This window comes from Quercus suber, unplaced genomic scaffold (genome assembly GCF_002906115.3).
Source record: "Quercus suber isolate HL8 unplaced genomic scaffold, Cork oak 2.0 scaffold_177, whole genome shotgun sequence".
In the NCBI taxonomy this organism is placed as follows: domain Eukaryota; kingdom Viridiplantae; phylum Streptophyta; class Magnoliopsida; order Fagales; family Fagaceae; genus Quercus; species Quercus suber.
The window spans coordinates 473,772-494,899 of NW_027069637.1; the positions used below are offsets into that span (position 1 = coordinate 473,772).

The 21,128-nt window shown below is 34.9% G+C and overlaps 2 protein-coding genes and 1 pseudogene across 2 annotated transcripts; 2 read left to right on the forward strand and 1 right to left on the reverse strand.

Moving 5' to 3' along the window:
• Positions 1–4,181: 4,181 nt before the first annotated feature.
• LOC112034517 (uncharacterized) lies at positions 4,182–6,481 on the reverse strand (annotated as a pseudogene).
• Positions 6,482–15,000: 8,519 nt separating this feature from the next.
• On the forward strand, positions 15,001–17,031 carry LOC136061547 (G-type lectin S-receptor-like serine/threonine-protein kinase LECRK1). The gene has a single exon (XM_065778280.1). It carries the CDS (start codon positions 15,256–15,258, stop codon positions 17,029–17,031), a length of 1,776 nt encoding a protein of 591 aa, XP_065634352.1. The 5' UTR covers positions 15,001–15,255.
• Position 17,032: 1 nt separating this feature from the next.
• On the forward strand, positions 17,033–19,771 carry LOC112034514 (G-type lectin S-receptor-like serine/threonine-protein kinase LECRK1). Its single transcript, XM_024067328.2, is given in 4 exon segments — positions 17,033–17,531; positions 17,534–19,015; positions 19,018–19,500; positions 19,503–19,771. Coding segments are annotated over 4 exon segments (2,310 nt in total). The 5' UTR covers positions 17,033–17,281; the 3' UTR covers positions 19,598–19,771.
• The last annotated feature ends 1,357 nt before the right edge of the window (positions 19,772–21,128 follow it).

Here is a 21,128-nt window from a genome sequence, read left to right on the forward strand (position 1 = left end):
ATTTATTGGACTAAATCTGTAAGGCTCGATCGATCAAAAATTAGACTCGATCGATCGAACCACGTACAGATTTATTTTTTCTGCAGAGTTCCAGTTCAGCCCAAACTCTATTTAAACGTCTTGGGGTTCAAGTAAAACACTTCTATATATAAGGAAAACCCTAGAACGTTTTTGGGACTTCTGGGAGAGAGATTAGAGTGCCTCTTGTGCCTCCTTTTATTTTTAGGGTTTTGTACCCAAACCTCTCTAAGTCTTTGTTGCTCATATTTGCGGTTTATGTGAATCTCTTGTGAGATCCTTGAGGAGCTTTCCTTCACATAAACTTAGGGTTTTCAAGGTAGAGATATTTTCTACATCTTGATGATCAACAAGATTGCTGCCATTGAAGATTAAAAGAAAAGCAAGCGGGGAGCTTGTAGCTGATTGAGGAATTCAAGAAAGAAGTAGTCCGTGGATTCGGAGCCTGCGCGTGGTCGTGTCAGGAAGTTCTACTGGTGGGTAGCATTAGGAAGTCGAGCGGGGAGCTTGTAGTCCTTTTGTACGAACTTCAATTCTTTCATAGTGAATTCAGGTTAGCCTTGAGGATCGGTGGGTCAAATCCTCCCCAGGTTTTTACCGTGTGGTTTCCTGGGTGATCATATCTTGTGTTATTTATTTTCCGCTGCATTATATCTTGATATGATTGTTTGGATTGTTTTAACCTAGAATTGCTTAATTTGACTAAGTAACAACTTGGCTAATTAATCTAGGCTACGCAATCTGTGTGTTTAAGGGGTCTAAATTTCCATCAAATTTTATTTTAATTATTTTATAACAATGCATATATAGAAATTTAATTCTTAGATTTTGCTAATAATTGTTTATTTGATAATATGTTTTGGGTGGACGAAATTACAATTTCTGCAAAGAAAATAACCTTAATAGATTATCAACAACAAATTATTTTCTTAATTGGTCCAATTAATCATTGTTAACTTTTATTAATTTTGTTAGTTACGTTTTTCGGTGTTTTGGATTGTAGGTAGAAAAAAAATAATGTTTGAGACAGTTTATTTAAAACTAAAAGAATAATTTCAAAATTTTATATTCTTTTTAATGATTCACAAAATGTTATAAATAAATTTTATTAAAAAATGAATATTTTTGTTAACTTGCCTTTTGAATTTCTGAAAAATATTGTATTGTTTTCATTTTGGTAGGACAAAATTTATATTTGTGATTGTTCCTATATTACATTTATGACTATTACTATAATAAATAAAAATATGATTACAAAATACATTACTTCTTATTAAATTAATTTAAATTGTAAAACTAAAATTAATAAAACCACCATAAAAATAATTATCAACCGCAATGCGTGAGTTTGAGGTTAATTTTTATAATGCCCAAAAAGGAAAATCATGATTGCTTTCATACTTGGCAATCTATTAAGAGACAAATATAGTAAAGCCATTGTTCGTTTTTAGTGACTGCATAAGAAGGTGGATTCGGTCCTTCATCCCTGAATCTTATTATTCATTGCCTATTACAAGCTATGGCAACTATCTTCCTTCTTGTTCTCTCAGCATTAATTTTCACCGCAGAAGCTCAACAAGGGCAATCCAATATTGTGAAGCCAGGCTCTTTGTCAACACCCACTACCACCACCAACTCTTCATGGCTATCACCTTCTGTTCTATATGCCTTTGGATTCTTCAAGCAAAGCAATTGCTATGCTGTTGGAATTTTTGTTGAAGGGAGTCCTCAAAAAACTAGTCTGGACAGCCAATAGAGACAATCCCCCGGTTCCCGCTGATGCCATACTAACTTTCACAAGTGATGGATAACTGGTTCTGCAGTCTGCACAACAAGGCACGAAGACACGCATTGCCAACAGGGACGGAACCAGGATTCGAACCTGAGGGGGGCAAAGTTTAAAATAATTTTTTTTATGAAAATAAAAACTAACGTTTATTTCATATTCAACAAAATATTATATATAAAATAAGTGTTTCTTAAACATTTCAACACATTTATCAAAATGGAACTTGACGCTATTTCAGAGGAGATCCAAAAATATATATATTTAAGGACAAATCTTAATTTTTCAAATTACGAGACCGTTTGGGGTGTGCGTTGGCGTTGGCGTTGCACGTTTTCAGCCTCTTTTTTTTTTTTTTTTCACGCTTCCCCAGCTTTTCAGAGACAAAGTGTTACTGTAGCAACACTGTTGTAGCTACTGTTCATTGAACAGTAGCCGTAACATGTGACTTTTCCACCAATTTTTACTGTTCACGGACCCACAATTTTCACTTTTTAACAACTTTTTCATTAAAAATGGGTCCCACGGTACTATTCACATATTTAAAAATTATTTTGCTACAGTATTTTTCAGTTTTCAGTTTCAATTTTCAGTTTTCAGCTGTATCCAAATGGGCCCTACATATGTATACCAGCTTTTATTTTTATTTTTTTATTTAATTGGGGGGACTATTAGGACCAAAATTTAAAATTTCAACATATATATATATACTAGGTTTTTTTTTTTTTTTTAGGGGGGGGGGCAACGGCCCCCCCCTGCCTTACTGTAGGTCCGCCCCTGATTGCCAAGCGCCAACTCTCCTGGAGTTGCAACTTCAGCATCCATGCTTGATTCTGGCAACTTTTTTTTTTCTTTTTTTTTTTTTTTAATAATTCTGCACATAACAAAACAATATGGCAAGGTTTTGAAAACCCAACTGATACTCTCTTGCCAAACCAGCATCTCTTATCTAGAGAAGTGTTATTTTCTAGTGTTTCAGATCTGGCCAATCAACAACTGGTATATTTCGGCTCATAATGCAACTCAATGGATATCTTGCGATGTATCCAATTTGAAAGTGAGAGATAACCCAAACTTGTGAGGATTTTTATCTCTATTTTTAATATATTGGTATCAGTGTTGAACACCTATCTAGTTATTCTTTTTATTTATTCTTTTGAATTTTGTTTTGTATTCTAAAAATTAATTTATGGTTATGTATTCCATTTATTGTCTATTATTATACTTAACAGTATAAAAAAATAAATCTTTCAAAAAATATACAAAATTTTATTTATATATATATATAATTAATTAATACATGTTGTTAGGTTCTAAAGATTTAGAATTAAACGTTTAGAGTCTCAATTTGTTTATATTGGCAAACTGAGAACAAAAAAATATGTCTAAAATAAGTGTTAGACATTGCTCAAAGTAATTCAAGTAAGGTTTTAAGAACATTCAAGTTGCAAAAAAAGAATTCATCTTCAATGAAATTCGACTAATCAAAAATTGCAAAAAAACAAATTCTGCAGAATTTTAAATCAATTCCAAGCCTGTGAATACGCTTAGGGTTTTAGTCCAACATTCCTAAGTATAAAAGGAAAACTCTAACTATGTTTTGAAAACTCTTGGAAGACTTGTGAGTTACTCCTGTAAGATCTGAGAGGTTTTGTGTCTTCTAACTCTACAAGTGTTTACCGGAACAAGATTTACAATCAAGTTCTGGTGGAATCTAGTTGCCACAAGATCAACAAGTGGTGATTTAAAACCTTTGAGTGGGATCTCAAAGTCATAAGTGTGGGAGCTTGTGTGCTGCAAATCCAATAGAGAAGAGTTCTGAAAGCTCGAAAATGTGTTTAAAACACAAGAGCTATTTAGACCCTCAAATTAAAGTTACGGCTCGATTGATTTTACACTAACTTAATACTAAGTGTGGAATAGTGTAAATGCGAGCGGACAAACATACAAGCTACTCTAATCCATAATCAAAGCAACACAGCAGTAAAATAGAATGTAAAAGAGTAGGGAAGAAAGATGCAAACACAAGATAACACGCCGATGTGTTACCGAAGAGGAAACTGAAGAACTCGGCGAAAAACCTCTCCGCCGCCCTCCAAGCGAAAATCGATCCACTAAACAATCAGTTGGGATACATGGGTTAGCAAGAGACCCTCCAAGCCTTATCTACCCGATGTACCTAAGCCCTCCAAGCAGTGGCGAAGCCAGGAATTTAGGTCATGGGGGGCAAGATTAAAAGACAAGATTGGAAGTTAAAAATTAATCAATATTAATAACAAAATAGTAAACAACTATATGATTATGTAATTGTCATACAAAATCTAACATAAAATATAAACTTTAATTTATTTTTTCACACCTAGCTTATTTTACTCAATTACCCTCGACGATTTTTCATATTTTGAAACCGCTGCATGATTTCTTCATACTCAATAATCTTGAATATATCTTTCTCAATATATGTGACTAAGCAATCATTCATCCACTGATCTCCTATTTGATTGCGTAATTGATTTTTAATTATGTTCATTGCTGAAAAAGCTCTTTCAACAGTAGCTGTTGCAACAGGTAAGGTCAATGCCAAAGTCACTAATGAGTAAACCAATGGATATGAAACATTCTTTTTCATTTCTACCATCTTTTCAGCAAGTTGTCCAATTCCTTTAAGTGCCTAAAAACTCTTCAGTGGACCGCATGTCATGGATGTATGTCTCAAGTTGGTCATCCAAGAAAGAAACTTGAACTGTTGAAAAATCACTTGGATAAAACCGAGCAAGCCGAATCAATTTCTCCTTGTTGAATGCTGAAAATAAGTTATCTGGGTTCAAACACACAACACAAAGTAATAATTCAGAATTTTCAAAACAACTATTAAGTTCTTGAAGTTGCATATCTATAACAGTATAAAAGAGCTCCACTTGATAATGATGTGAATTTTTCATGCTTTGGGCTTTTCGTCGTGGCCAAGGTTGATATAAATCATCCATATCAGGAACATCAATATTATTTTTTGCACAAAATGCAGAAACCTCCTCTAGCAAAGTGTTCCACCCATCATCTCTCATGACCTGTAAACATTACTTTGAAATGTCAACCAACTTCATAGCATTCACAATATCTTGATCTTTTCGTTGTAGTGCCTGTGACAACTCATTACTTATGCCAAGCACACCTTTCATCAAATGTAAATCAAACACGAATTCAAATGTTTGGAGTAAACCAATTAAGATATTTGCTTTTGCTCTCTGATCAGAATCTAAACCATCTTCTATAACAATTTCAATCACATCAATTATAGAAGAAAACATGTGAATAAGATTAACAAGTGCACCATAATGAGAACTCCAATATGTATCTCCAGGTCTTTTAGACTCATTTCTTGATTCAAGCCATGACCAGTTGAAATTTCATTATTTTTTAGTGCTTCTATAACTACAACATTACATTTTTCGCGAAGAATATCACAACGTTTGCATGATGCTCCAACAATATTGAATACCTTTGCAACCAAGTTAAAAAAGGTTGCTGATTTTTTGCTACTGCAACTAATGTTAGTTGAAGCTGATGTGCAAAGCAATGGACATAATAGGTAGAAGGATTATCTTTCAAAATAAGAGTTTTTAGTCCATTTAACTCACCTCGCATGTTGCTTGCCCCGTCGTAGCCTTGTCCCCGCAATCTACTAATGCTTAAGCTATGTTTATTAAATACTTCCTCAATTGCACTCTTTAGTGTCACTGCTGATGTATTATTAACATGTGTAATGCCTAAAAAGCACTCATTCACATGTCCCAATTTGTCCACATAGCGCAGAGCAATTGCCATTTGTTCTTTAGTAGACATATCACGTGATTCATCAACTATAATAGCAAATAATGAGTCTCCAATATCTTTAATAATAGCATTTATTGTCTCAACGGCTGTAGCATTTGCTATTTCTTCTTGGATATCAGGAGAGGTCATTTGATGATTTTCAAGAGCATTTTCGAGGACTACCTTATAAATTTCTTCATTGTGATTTGCAAGAAACCGTAATAATTCAAGAAAATTTCCTTGATTATTGGAGTCTTTAGATTCATCATGGCCACGAAATGCTAATCCTTGCCGTTGTAGAAAACAAATACAATCTACTGATGCATTCAAACGAGTCCGATATTTCCTTTTCTCAACATCTAATTGCTTGTTTATAACTGTTTGAATACTTTGTCTCTGGTTTAACAAAGCTTCACATTTTCTTTGAGCTATATTATGCGCACTGTTGTGATCCCCAACGTGATTCTATAATTTCTCCTTTTTTTTCCAATTTCTGAATCCTTCAGTAACAAATGAGTCTCCCCCTCCTTGATCACCAGTATCAGGTTGAAATAGATAACAATATAGACATTATGCAGCATCTTTCGTAATGCTATATTCCAACCAACTAGGATATTCTTTGAACCACACTGGATTAAATCGATGCTTTGTTTTGCCAAATTGACTTTGTGGAAAATCATGGTTAACTGGTTGACAAGCTTTATTTTGTAGATAATGCCTTCTAATTTGATCTCTTTCATTAGGATGATAGTTAGAAATTTTTATTCTTAAACCAATATCCGTGGGAAGATTTGCAACATCCACTTCAATACAAGTTCGTTTAGGATTTGATCCGGACTCATTATTATGATCAAGATTCTCCATAATCTCACTTAACTACAAATATATATATATATATATATATATATGTCATATCATTAAAATAAAGAAAAAAAAATACAATTTATGATTAAGAATAATCAAATTAAGAGATCATTATAAATACATATAATTTGAATTATAAATTTATGGTTAAGAATAGTCAAACCGAGAGATCCATCTAAATATAAACAATTTAAACATATAATTTGATTCTTTAAAAAATTAAATAAACAAATAAATCAAAACAAAAGTATTAATAGTATGCATACCTATGAATATTTGAATGTGTAATGTAAAAATCCAACTTGAATGCTTTTAAAAACTGCATAGAAGCTCTAAGATGCAAAGAAAGAGACTGGTTTGAAAATAAATTTTTTTCTTTTTGATGGGAGGCCGTGCTTGGTTTGCATTATATATATATATATATAGAGAGAGAGAGAGAGAGAGTTCTCTGCTAATACTGATTCCTATTCCTTGTAGGTGTAGTGAAGTTTTTTTTTTTTTTTAATCATTACCAAGTGGGACCCATGGTTTTATTGAATAACATGAATTCATTGAATAGTAGACTTCTACAGGCGGCTTGGTATAAAGCATGAAAAAAATCTATATGTGGCTTTGTCTAGCCCATCAAGTTTACTAAGTGGGACCCGTTGACTTTACATATAAAATTGTACTACTACTAGGAGTAGAAGTCTACTACTACTAGGAAAGCTAGAAACGTAACGTGAATTCACTTAATTGGGATATATATATATATATATATTTTTGTCTTTTGTGTAGAGGGGGCAAATATGGTATTTCAGGTCATTATTAGTTAAAACATTTGAAAGTTAAAGGGGGGCACCTGCCCCCCTGGCCCTCCCCTCCCTCCGCCCTTGCCTCCAAGCTCCTACTCTAACAAAGTTTCTTGGAACCGTATCTTGTCTAGTTCTCCGGATCCCGCAACAAGCTCTATGTTGCATTTGCCATCCTTGGCTTCTTCCAATACTTCCCAGCACCAAAACTTCACTTGACACTCTGAAAGTAAGCAAATGTGTAGAGGATTGTGGGTATAACAATCTCTAACTCTCAAGGTGTTTGGCTAGGGTTTTCTCTTAGAAGCACTCCTAAACATTTGTAGATAATGCGGGTATAAATAGTGTAGACACAGAAAGTGTGTATCAGAATGGATAGTCTGGCAAAACAGTATGTCTCGCGAGTGTCTCACGGGAAGGCCTTACTCGTGAGATACTCGCAAAACACAGTTGTCTCCATCCTGGCCTAACTTTTCGCATTCCAGCATGTGTAGGGCACATAAGTCACTTCGCGGGATGCTTAGTTGCGAGCTACCCGCGAAAACTCTTAAGTTTTCAATTGCTTGAGTCTTCACACACTCTCTCTCTATCACACAACCCTTACAATCAAATCCCACAATAAATACAGGGTACAAAAGATTGAATAAAATTACAATCAAATTTGGCACGGAATATAAGCCAACAAACACATAGTTGTAAATAACAACTTTACAAGTTCGTGGATTCCGAGATTGCATGTGGTTGTGTCAGTAAGTTACTACTGAAGGTAGCAATAGATTTAGGGTTAAATCTTTTGTAAATTCTCTATTAGTGGATTTGTTTACCTTAAGGATAGTTAAGTCAAATCCTCTCCAGGTTTTTACCTTGAAACGGTTCATTTCATTGATTTTCCTGGGTGATCATATCTGTGTATTATTTACTTTTCTGTTGTTTGCATGATATGATCTTTCACTATTTAACCTAATTCTCATAATTAACCTAAGTAAACACTTGGCTAATATATTAGGTTAAACAATCTGTTTTAAGGGGTCTAAACAAACAAACACATGTATGGTTAGAATTTGTACTCTAAAATTCAAGTTATTGTCATGTTTTAAGTAATTTAAGTATTTGATTATACAAGACTATTTGTACATGAACTAATTGGAAATTATTATATAGTCATTGGGATTCATTGTATGTGATTTAATTACAAAAGATATAAATACAAGTTTCTTGTAAACTCAAAAACGTAGTTTGTAGTTGATGATGAAATTAAGTGTTTTATTTGCAAAGACTATAACGTATCAACTAAGATGGTTTGTCATGATCATGGAAGTATAGACTCTTGTTGAAGTGTTAATGTGTCTTAAGTGTGTAAGACACATTGAATTGGACTACTGTGAGATCAACTATTCACTTAACAACTGTCACCTAAATAATAAATCTCACGACTTCTATTTTTATAAACTCTTAATCCTAAGAGTATTGTGAACCAAATCATGAAATGTAGGTTTCTTTGATATAGTATGAGTGAAATCTAATCTAACAGCCAGTATGTTAGGCAATTGCACATAGTAATTTGGGAACACATATTCTCAATAAAAAATCCATAATATTTTTTAAGATATACAAAACATCCCCTTGAGATAAGTTTATTAGAATTGGTTATTCAAAATGTCGGGTGCAACCACTTTAACAAAGAGTTACTAAATGTTATATTTAATGAAATTAGATATCATCAAATATGGGAGTAACCGAAAGATTAAACTGAGTACTCAATGAATAAAATAGTGATTTACAAAGTGACATTTGTTGTATGACTTAGAATCACCATGGATGATTTCAGGGAAGGGTCAGATGATTTTATAATAGAGTCTAGGGATATAATTTATTAATAAGGCCTAGAATGCAATTATATTTCTATAGTGGTAATTGTCACATATATAATTAATAGTAACTTTGGGTTCATGAAGAGTTAATGGAAAACCTAAAACTCATTGTAGTTAAGAGCCTTATTTGTCCACTTAGTCCTATCCCAAGTTATATACTAAAGTCCAATTGGGTTAGCCCAAAAGGCAAGCTCAATTAGATACTTAATAAGAAGTTATTAAATAAAATAATTGCTTAGGCAATTAAAACATACTTACAATTTAAAAGATAGAAAATAGTAAGAACTGATTAAGAGACCACACATCTTGGACATCAAATGAAATTGGGGTGAAGATTGAAAGTGTTTTCAAAATCAATTCTTACTTTTAAGTTCTATTGGCTGTATCTCTTTTCGTATTGTAACCATGCATAGTTCGCCAAGTAAGAGAAAAATGGGTTATGTCACTGGAGCAATTTCTGAGCCTAAGGTCATTGATTCGTGGGACACTAAAGACTCCCTAGTAATGTCATACTTATTACTTATTGCATTTTATAGCACCTGACTTTAGTAGCGGATACCTATTATTGCTAATTAATTACCAAGGAGATTGCAGATGTTATGGCTCAAACTTATGGTTAGAATGGAAATCTAGCACAATTAGATGATTTAACGTGTCGCATTCAAGAGACCAAACAGCGAGATTAGCCTTTGATTAAGTACTTGAAACACTCAGCATAGCTTGTGGCAGGAACTAGATTATCATAATAAGTGTTAAAGTTGTGTGATTATGTGTGATGATTGTATGATGAACAGAAGCATGAAAAAGAAAGCACACATGAAGGTTTATGTGATTCAGCATGATGGCTTACATTATGAAAGCCATTGATGGCTACATATTCTATTAAGGACATCAGTTTGCAATGAAATCAATGTAGGGTTAATACATTGGAGACTATTTGACTAATCTTAGACTAACCCAAGATTAAGTTGTTTATTTTACAAGACTATAATTGGTTTAGACCACTTGGACCATAATATATCTGACAATAATGGTAATGGTTTTTTTTTTAATTATTTTTATTTTTTGGTTGTGGATTTGATGTAGCCACCTACTACCTTTTGGTCAACAAACCAACCCCCCCACCCCCCCCCCCCCCCCCCCCCCCCTAGTCTTAGGATTGACAATCAGTCACCCTCTACAAGCCAAACGGCTAGCCACTCTTTCTGATGTTTTAGGGCAGCTAGCAGCCCCCTTATTTTGACTTCTCATATCTGACATATATCCTTCTTAATTACAACTTTGACTTAGCTACTTTATTTCCTAGTAGTTATATATTATAAATAGGCTTGCTATGTAAGAGTAAAATCAATTTTTGATGTAACTTATAACTTATTTTCAGGCCAGGACAAAATTCTCTAGTTTCTTTGTAATTCCAACTTTAATTCTTAATCCTAAGGAAATTCTAATTCAAGTTCTCAATTTTTATGAGAAGTAGTCAAGACCTCATACTTCAAGTTGGTTTAGCCAAATCTCTCTAGATCTTGCCCAATTAGTACAGTTTTTTGGGCGAAGTTAGTCCAAAAACTACATGTTTTTCTTTAAAAAAACAATTGAAGTATTTATTAGGGTTTTTGGTATTTTGTTGATATCTCATCCATTTAAACTCTGATTTTGTCCTGTAAACTATCATTTCAAAGAGAAAAATATGCCCTATAAGACGGTCTAAAATTCAACTTGATTGAAAGGTTGGATCAAAAAGTCAACTTTTTGACCATACCCAGTTAATGTTTTGGCCTTAATTGCTATTAAAAGGGTTTTCAATTGTTGTGACCCTTTGATCCACTATCTGATCGTGTTGTACTTATTTGTTACCCATTTTGGCTTTGAAGCTTGCAATTTTGCACCTTTTTTCAATTTTTTTGGATTTTGGCATTTCTTTTGCACATGAATCAGGGTTGGATAAAATACAGTATCAACACATTGCAACATCTCTCACTAATTGTCTCAAACAAAAGTCCTTTGTTTGAACTAACAAAGCTCAAGAAAGCTTCCAACTTTTGAAGAGGAAGTTAACTGAAGCTCCTATCCTTGCCTTGCCCAATTTTGACAAGATTTTAAAGCTTAATTGTGATGCATCAGGAGTGGGAATTGGTGGTGTCCTTAGCCAAGAAGGGTAGCCAATAGCATTCTTTAGCGAGAAGTTGAATGAAGCAAAATTTATGTATTCTACCTAAGACAAGGAATTCTATGCTATTGTTCTTGCCATCAATCATTGGAGTTACTATTTGGCCTACAAAGAGTTTAATCTACACACTGATCATGAGGCTTCGAAATATCTCAATAGTCAATCTAATGCGAACAAGAGGCATGTAAAGTGGGTAAGCTTTTTGCAGCAATTCACTTTCTCAACAAAACATCAGTCGGGAATTCTCAACAAAGTGACTGATGGGTTAAATAGGAGGACTAATTTCTTGGTGGAAATGCAAGCTAAGGTCACTGGTTTTGAAGTTTTCAAGGAGAATTACCAAGACAAGGACAGACCCAGGTGGGAGCCCAAGGGGGCCTGGGCCCTTCCCTAGGTCCAAAATATATATATTTTTTAGTCATTCTATATTTCATTTTGCAGTTCGGCCCCCTTCTCCCTAATCAGTCTTGCTAGCTTAAACCAAATAGCAACCATCCAACCCAAAAACTTAACAAAAACAATAAAAATATTCATAATGGTAATTGTATTTTAGGGGGGGGGGGGGGGGAAAAAAAAAAAAAAAAAAAAAACTATTTTACCACCAAAAAACAAAAAAATCATGTGTTATTGGAGAAGTTAAAATTAAATGTTTTGCAACTACAGTAAACTGGTATAAATACCAATTGACTATAGCAAATTGTTAAAACTAAAATACAATATTTTATTAAGATTAAATCTCTTTCTTCAATTAAAACCCTCAAATTCTCTATCTTTCTTAGTATTTTAATGAGTTGTTTATATTATTTTAAATGAAGTCATATAAAAATAGAACATTTGATATTGAGTGAATTATAAAGTGAAGTGATAAAATAGATAAAGTAGCTTTTTGAGGTACTACAAGCTAAAAGTTTGGGCACCACCACTGTGAAAGCTTTAATTTCAAAAAAAACAAAATCCTAGCCAAGCCTAATTTATAAAAATAAAATAAAAAAAATAAAATAAAAACATTATTTTGTTTTTGTTTTTGCCTTTGTTGGCAGATGATTGCATCTTAATGTATTTAGAAACAACGATTTTATGTATTTATAATTTTTTAATATTATATGGATGTCTATTTGGAGGTTTTTTTTTTTTTTTCTTTATACTCTAGCCCTTGCTAGCTTAAAATCCTGGGTCCGTCCCTGTACCAAGATGACCCACATTTTGGTCATCTATACCAACAATTGCAGCAGGGACAGCAACCTGCCAAGTTTGACTTTTGGTTAAAGGATGGATTTCTTTTTAAACGGCTGAAATTATGTGTGCCTAAATGTTCTCTAAGGGAGTTGATGATTGTTAAACAACATTATTTAGGGCATTTTGGTAGACCAAAGACCCTAGAATTCCTTATTCAATACTACTTTTGGCCGAGAATGACTAAAGATGTTAAGCGGCATGTTCAAAGGTGCCAAGTTTGTCAAAATGGAAAGGGTACAGCCACTAATGCAGGTTTGTATTTACCTCTTCCAGTGCCTAATAAACCATGGGAATGTATTGGTATGAATTTTGTTCTTGGCCTTCAACCTACACAACGAAAGAATGATTCAGTCATGGTGGTAGTGGATCATTTCTCCAAGATGGCTCACTTCATCCCATGCAAGAAGACTTCGAATGCTTCCAATGAGGCTGCTTTATTTTTCAAAGAAATCTACAGGCTTCATGGTGTACCCGTTTCTATTGTTTTTGATAAGGATGCTAAATTTCTTGCTCATTTTTGGCGAACTCTATGGCACAAGATAGGAACTGAATTGTGGCACTTCTTTCCACCCTCAAACGAGGAATTGGGAAAGTATCCTTCCCTTGGCTGAATTTTCTTACAACTCTTCTCTTAATCGGACCATTAACACATCTCCTTTTGAAGTTGTGTATGGGAATAAACCTTTGAGTGTCTTAGATTTGGCACCCTTGCCACTTTCTAAGAAGGAGAATGTAAGAGCAACATAAATGAGATGCAAGTTGTCCATGCACAAGTCAAGGGAGAATTGAACATCCCAATGCACACTACAAGGTTGCTACCAATATTCACCGAAGGAGACTTATTTTCAAGGAAGGGGACCTTGTATGGGTGATTTTGACTAAAGAAAGGTGTCCTTATGGCTCCTATTCCAAGTTGGGAGTAAGGAAAGTGGATCCATGCAAAGTATGTAGAATATGGCTTGAATTAGGAGTTCGACTCCTTGTTGGATTTGGATAAAGGAGGAATTTTATTCCTTTTGGGTTACTATTGTTTGAAGTTATCAAGCTCTACTAGAAGTCTTGCCTACCACTTGATTTTTAGTTCTTTTTGAAATAGAAGTGATTCTCCTTTTGTGTGTAGAAAAGAAGTCTAGTCCTTCTTGGTTTTGGATATACTAGTTGACTAAGTCTTCTATATAAGTATAGTGCTACTACAAAAAATAAGAGAGAGAAGGAGAGAGTGTGTGTGAGAAAAAGGTTCTCTCTTCGTTTGGTTATTTGATATTTGTGGGTTGCAAATTGGAATAGTGAGAGAGGTTTGTTACCGCTTGGTTTTGGTTCTGCGGTTTGGTGATTTGCTCTCTCTTGGTGCGTTGCAACTTTTGGATTTGCTTTGTGGCTCTCTCTTTGGTTTATGCACAATTGGTATTTAGTATTCGTATTTGGTTTTTGTGAACCTTTGGTTCTTTGGTTCATATTTGGTTCTTTGGTTTGTATTTGTGAGAGAGAACTATTTGGGTGTATTTGGGATTTGGGTTTGTGAGAGTGCCTTTACACCAATTTGTATTATCCCAAAATTGTTATAGTGAAATTTGTTCGTCATCGCCTGTGGATGTAGGCTATTGCTGAACCATGTAAATTCTTCGGGTTTTGTGTATATTTTCTTTTGGATTAATTTTCTTCGTTTCTATTGTTAGTTTGAAGATCTTTCACAAGTCTAAAATATTTTCACAATCAATCTTGATAGTTTTTTGAGCTTTCCCTATTTTACAACAAAGTATTGTCTAAAATTAATGACAAAATCAAGCAAGCCAAACATGGAAATTTGAAAATTCTTTCTCAATCACCATCTCTTTGGGTGGAATATTTTGGCTGGGATTTGGAGCCACAAATCCTGAAAATTCTTTCTCAATCACCATCTCTTTGGGTGGAATATTTTGGCTGGGATTTGGAGCCACAAAATCCTAGCTAAATTCCAAATGGAAATTTGAAAATTCTTTCTCAATCACCATCTCTTTGGGTGGAATATTTTGGCTGGGATTTGGAGCCACAAATCCTAGCTAAATTCCACATGGAAATTTGAAAATTCTTTCTCAAATCCTAGCTAAATTCCAAATGGAAATTTGAAAATTCTTTCTCAATCACCATCTCTTTGGGTGGAATATTTTGGCTGGGATTTGGAGTCACAAATCCTGGCTAAATTTCACGTGGAAATTTGAAAATTCTTTCTCAATCACCTAAACCATGAATTTTTCCATAACAACAAAATCAATACACGCTACATGCAGATTCCTGGAAGGTAAGCATTCATTTTCAGTAACAGCTCATCACAATAAGAGCACTAGCAATAGCTGTGCTACATAGTTATTTTTAGCATTACTAAAACTCAAAATGTACTCTACAATAGTAAATCCAAAGCAATATTTTTTTCTCCACGGCTACAGTGCACGCACGGTAGCTTAAAGGTTAAAAAAAATTAAAAATTTATTTTACATTCACACTACTTTTTTTATTTTTTATTCTTTCTTCTACCTTTTATTTTACATTCACACTACTTTTCTCTTTCCATGTCTCTGTGCATTTCTATACATTTCTCTCGGTGTCTTTGTGCAATGATTTCTAATAAGAAATATTCTTATTGACTTAGTCAAGTGAAAAGTCTACTAAAACACATATTTAATAGAGCCATTGTTAATTTTTTATATCAAGCAAGCCAAACATAAATATATAATGGCAACTATCTTCCTTTTTCTTCTCCTCTCAGCAATTTTCGCAGTCGAAGCTCAATCAGGGCAATCCATTATTGAGCCAGGCTCTTTTCTAACAGCAACACTCACTCCCACCACCAACTCTTCATGGCTATCACCTTCTGGTCTATATGCCTTTGGATTCTACAAGCAAGGCAATGGCTATGCTGTTGGAATTTTTATTGAAGGGATTCCTCAAAAGACAGTAGTCTGGACAGCCAATAGAGACGATCCCCTAGTTCCCGCTGACGCCACACTAAATTTCACAAGTGATGGACAACTGGTTCTGCAGTCTGCACAACAAGGCACGAATACACGCATTACCAACTCTACTGGAGTTGCTTCAGCATCCATGCTTGATTCTGGCAACTTTGTTTTGTATAGTTCTGATAACAATACAATATGGCAGAGTTTTAATCAGTCTACTGATACCCTTTTGCCAAGCCAGCACCTTTCAGTTAATGAAGTGTTAATTTCCAGTGTTTCAGATTCAAACCATTCAACTGGTAGATTTCTGCTCTTAATGCAACAAGATGGATATCTTGCGATGTACCCAGTTGGAACCCCCTACACACTTGAATATGGTTATTGGAACTATGTTACACCTGGGCCAGAAAATAATGCGAAACTAAATCTCGATGATAATGGTCATCTCTACATAGACAGTATTACTGGCACAGCTGGTATAGTGGATCTAAATCTAGGAGATAATTCTACAAAAGGTTTACTCTATCTTTTGAGAATTGATGCTGATGGAATCCTGAGGCTATACTCACACAGTATGGATCAAAATGGTACCTGGTCAGTCACATGGTCCCAGCCAGATGACAAGTGTCTCCCGAAGGGTTTATGTGGCCTTAATGCATATTGTGTCAATACTAATCAAAGTTTGGGTTGCAATTGTCTTCCTGGATTTGCGCCTACAAACCAGAGTGAGAAGAGTTCTGGCTGCGAAAGGAATTTCACTGCAGACAGTTGCAAAGGCATGTCATATACCATGGAGTTAGTGAATAATACCAAATGGGAATATAAAAATATTTCTGTTCTATCATTAACCCAAGAGGCTTGCAAAGCAGCATGTTTGGAGGACTGTAAATGTGACGCTGTGCTTTTCAAAGATGGGGAGTGCAAAATGCAAACTCTTCCTTTCAGATTTGTGACATTACACCAAGATGACTCATTTCTAGCCCTCTTCAAGGTAGGCATTTCTACACCCACTACAGATAGAAATGTGTCCAAAAAAAGCAAGAAAGAGGTCATAATTATCAGCGTTTCATTAGTTGCTTTTGCAATTGTGTTGGTGATTTCTGGAGTCGTAATGTATAGATATCGCGTCTGGGCATGTAAAAAGGAATCTAATCATGGAAATATTGTGTTGAGTGAGGAGGATTCTCTGCGATCATTTACTAACGCAGAACTTGAGAAAGTGACTGATAATTTCAAGGAAGAGATTGGTAGAGGAGCATTTGGAATAGTTTATAAAGGGGCAGTTGGAGATGGCAAGAAGCTTATAGCTGTGAAAAGACTAGACAAATTGTTAGCCGAACGGGAAAGAGAGTTTCAGACCGAGATGAAAGTGATTGGGAGAACACATCATAAAAATCTAGTCCAACTACTTGGGTATTGCCATGATGGACCAAATAGGCTGCTGGTATACGAGTACATGAGAAATGTACTCTACAATAGTAAATCCAAAGCAATATTTTTTTCTCCACGGCTACAGTGCACGCACGGTAGCTTAAAGGTTAAAAAAAATTAAAAATTTATTTTACATTCACACTACTTTTTTTATTTTTTATTCTTTCTTCTACCTTTTATTTTACATTCACACTACTTTTCTCTTTCCATGTCTCTGTGCATTTCTATACATTTCTCTCGGTGTCTTTGTGCAATGATTTCTAATAAGAAATATTCTTATTGACTTAGTCAAGTGAAAAGTCTACTAAAACACATATTTAATAGAGCCATTGTTAATTTTTTATATCAAGCAAGCCAAACATAAATATATAATGGCAACTATCTTCCTTTTTCTTCTCCTCTCAGCAATTTTCGCAGTCGAAGCTCAATCAGGGCAATCCATTATTGAGCCAGGCTCTTTTCTAACAGCAACACTCACTCCCACCACCAACTCTTCATGGCTATCACCTTCTGGTCTATATGCCTTTGGATTCTACAAGCAAGGCAATGGCTATGCTGTTGGAATTTTTATTGAAGGGATTCCTCAAAAGACAGTAGTCTGGACAGCCAATAGAGACGATCCCTAGTTCCCGCTGACGCCACACTAAATTTCACAAGTGATGGACAACTGGTTCTGCAGTCTGCACAACAAGGCACGAATACACGCATTACCAACTCTACTGGAGTTGCTTCAGCATCCATGCTTGATTCTGGCAACTTTGTTTTGTATAGTTCTGATAACAATACAATATGGCAGAGTTTTAATCAGTCTACTGATACCCTTTTGCCAAGCCAGCACCTTTCAGTTAATGAAGTGTTAATTTCCAGTGTTTCAGATTCAAACCATTCAACTGGTAGATTTCTGCTCTTAATGCAACAAGATGGATATCTTGCGATGTACCCAGTTGGAACCCCCTACACACTTGAATATGGTTATTGGAACTATGTTACACCTGGGCCAGAAAATAATGCGAAACTAAATCTCGATGATAATGGTCATCTCTACATAGACAGTATTACTGGCACAGCTGGTATAGTGGATCTAAATCTAGGAGATAATTCTACAAAAGGTTTACTCTATCTTTTGAGAATTGATGCTGATGGAATCCTGAGGCTATACTCACACAGTATGGATCAAAATGGTACCTGGTCAGTCACATGGTCCCAGCCAGATGACAAGTGTCTCCCGAAGGGTTTATGTGGCCTTAATGCATATTGTGTCAATACTAATCAAAGTTTGGGTTGCAATTGTCTTCCTGGATTTGCGCCTACAAACCAGAGTGAGAAGAGTTCTGGCTGCGAAAGGAATTTCACTGCAGACAGTTGCAAAGGCATGTCATATACCATGGAGTTAGTGAATAATACCAAATGGGAATATAAAAATATTTCTGTTCTATCATTAACCCAAGAGGCTTGCAAAGCAGCATGTTTGGAGGACTGTAAATGTGACGCTGTGCTTTTCAAAGATGGGGAGTGCAAAATGCAAACTCTTCCTTTCAGATTTGTGACATTACACCAAGATGACTCATTTCTAGCCCTCTTCAAGGTAGGCATTTCTACACCCACTACAGATAGAAATGTGTCCAAAAAAAGCAAGAAAGAGGTCATAATTATCAGCGTTTCATTAGTTGCTTTTGCAATTGTGTTGGTGATTTCTGGAGTCGTAATGTATAGATATCGCGTCTGGGCATGTAAAAAGGAATCTAATCATGGAAATATTGTGTTGAGTGAGGAGGATTCTCTGCGATCATTTACTAACGCAGAACTTGAGAAAGTGACTGATAATTTCAAGGAAGAGATTGGTAGAGGAGCATTTGGAATAGTTTATAAAGGGGCAGTTGGAGATGGCAAGAAGCTTATAGCTGTGAAAAGACTAGACAAATTGTTAGCCGAACGGGAAAGAGAGTTTCAGACCGAGATGAAAGTGATTGGGAGAACACATCATAAAAATCTAGTCCAACTACTTGGGTATTGCCATGATGGACCAAATAGGCTGCTGGTATACGAGTACATGAGCAATGGGTCACTTGCAGATATTCTCTTCACACCAGAAAAACAACCTTGTTGGATGAACGAATGGAAATTGCTCGAAACATAGCAAGAGGAATTCTTTATCTTCATGAAGAGTGTATGCCACAGATCATTCATTGTGACATAAAACCTCAGAACATACTCATGGATGAAAATATGTGTGCAAAAATCTCTGACTTCGGATTGTCAAAGTTGTTGAAGCCAGATGAAAGCAAAACATTTACTGACATAAGAGGCACAAGGGGATATGTTGCACCAGAGTGGCATCGCAAAATGTCCGTGACAGTGAAAGTAGATGTCTATAGCTTTGGAATCGTGTTGTTGGAGATTATATGTCGTCGAAAGAGTGTTGACTCTAATGTTGCTGAGGAAGAAGCTATTCTTGAAGAATGGGCATACAATTGCTTTGAGTGTGGTGAGCTAGGTAAGCTACTTAATGAAGAAGAGGTTGACAAGAAACAGTTGGAGAGAATAACTAAAGTAGCATTGTGGTGCATTCAATATGAACCATCACTTCGCCCTCAATGAAGAAGGTTCTACAAATGCTAGAGGGGACAGTGGATATCCCAAACCCTCCAAGTCGCTCAATACCATCTAGTGTCTGGGGTAAGGAGTGATAGTTTGAAAATTGGTCATGTCAAATTAGTCCACTTTTCATGTGATCTGCTTTAATGTATACGTATATGTGTCTTCAATAATGCATCTTATACTTTTTTTCTTTATCTTTTGTTGTTTTATCAATAACTCTGTTTTGGGGATAGTCCAATAGAGCAATAAGTTGTTTCCTTTTATCATTTAGGTGTTTATTAATTTTACATTCAGTTGTATGGCTTTATAAGGCCTATTTATCATAATAAGAGATATCAGAATTGTTTTAAAAAAAAAAAAAAAAAGCTTTTGCCTGTTAGGAGGTCCCAATTTTCCATTGAAGCATAATCAGAAAATTTCTTTGACGTTTACTTGCTTTTCCATAATTTTCTCTTGTCACCATAGCCCCACATAGGAGAAGAGACACAAGTACAGCTCACAGCCAACTGGGTCATATCCACTTAGTATGATAGCAGGACATGGGAGACAGTCGCATGGAGAGATGGGGAACCGAGGTAGCTAATCTTTCTTCCTTGATTACCGGGCAGTAACAGATGATCAAAGAGATGCTAGAAATGCGTCATAATTATGGGTATGCATCCAACCCAACAACCTAATGAAACTAACCCAATTGGATTTTGAATTAACAAATATCATGAACGCAAATAACAAAAATCAACTAGATCTATTTTAGTAATAAATATTTTAAATAAAAAATATTGTATATAATTTCACAAGAAACTTTGAATTATTACTTTTTAATAATAGAGGCATCATAAAATATTTTGTTGGGTTAAAATATTAGCATTTGATTAAGTACTTCAACACACTCATTCTCTCTCATCCACCCAAACCAAGAATTTTCCATAGCAAAATTTTAAATTCCCTCATGAGACCAAATCCTGCTTTCCAATTCCTTACCCAAACACACGGATAGAGATTTTTAATTTTATAGCTACTACGTAGTTCAAGGACAACTATTATAACCCTTTTTGGTTTGGAATGGTAATTTTTCATTTTACAGAATAACTATTTCTTGTAATAGAAATACAACCAAACCGTAAGGTTCATATGTTTTAGAATTGTCAAACCGTACCAAATTTATGTGTCTTTTATTGAGTTTTGATGTGTTTTGAAGTGGTAATTGAAGATCAAGCTAAAGACACAAAGTCTGCTCAAGAACAACTTAAGAAAAGTACATTTCAACATGTCTTGACACCAAGCTTGATAAAAGCTCGATAGCAATTGATCGATTCAGCCTAGAAAAGCCTAGTTTTTGTACCCTTGTTAACAAGCTCAATAGAAGCTCGATCAATCAAGACACGCAAAACAACAAAAATTAGCAATACTAAGAAGCCCATTACTTGTCCATTTCAAGCTTGATTTAAGACCTATTTGTTGCACTATTTAAAGGACATTAGAAGTCATCCCTAAAGAGGCTTTTAAGAGATAGAAAAATCTATTTGTGCGGTTAAGATTTGTTCAACCAAGTTCTATCTATTTCACTATACCATAGAGTTTCAAATAGATCTAATTATCAGTTGGTGAACAAGCTTAATC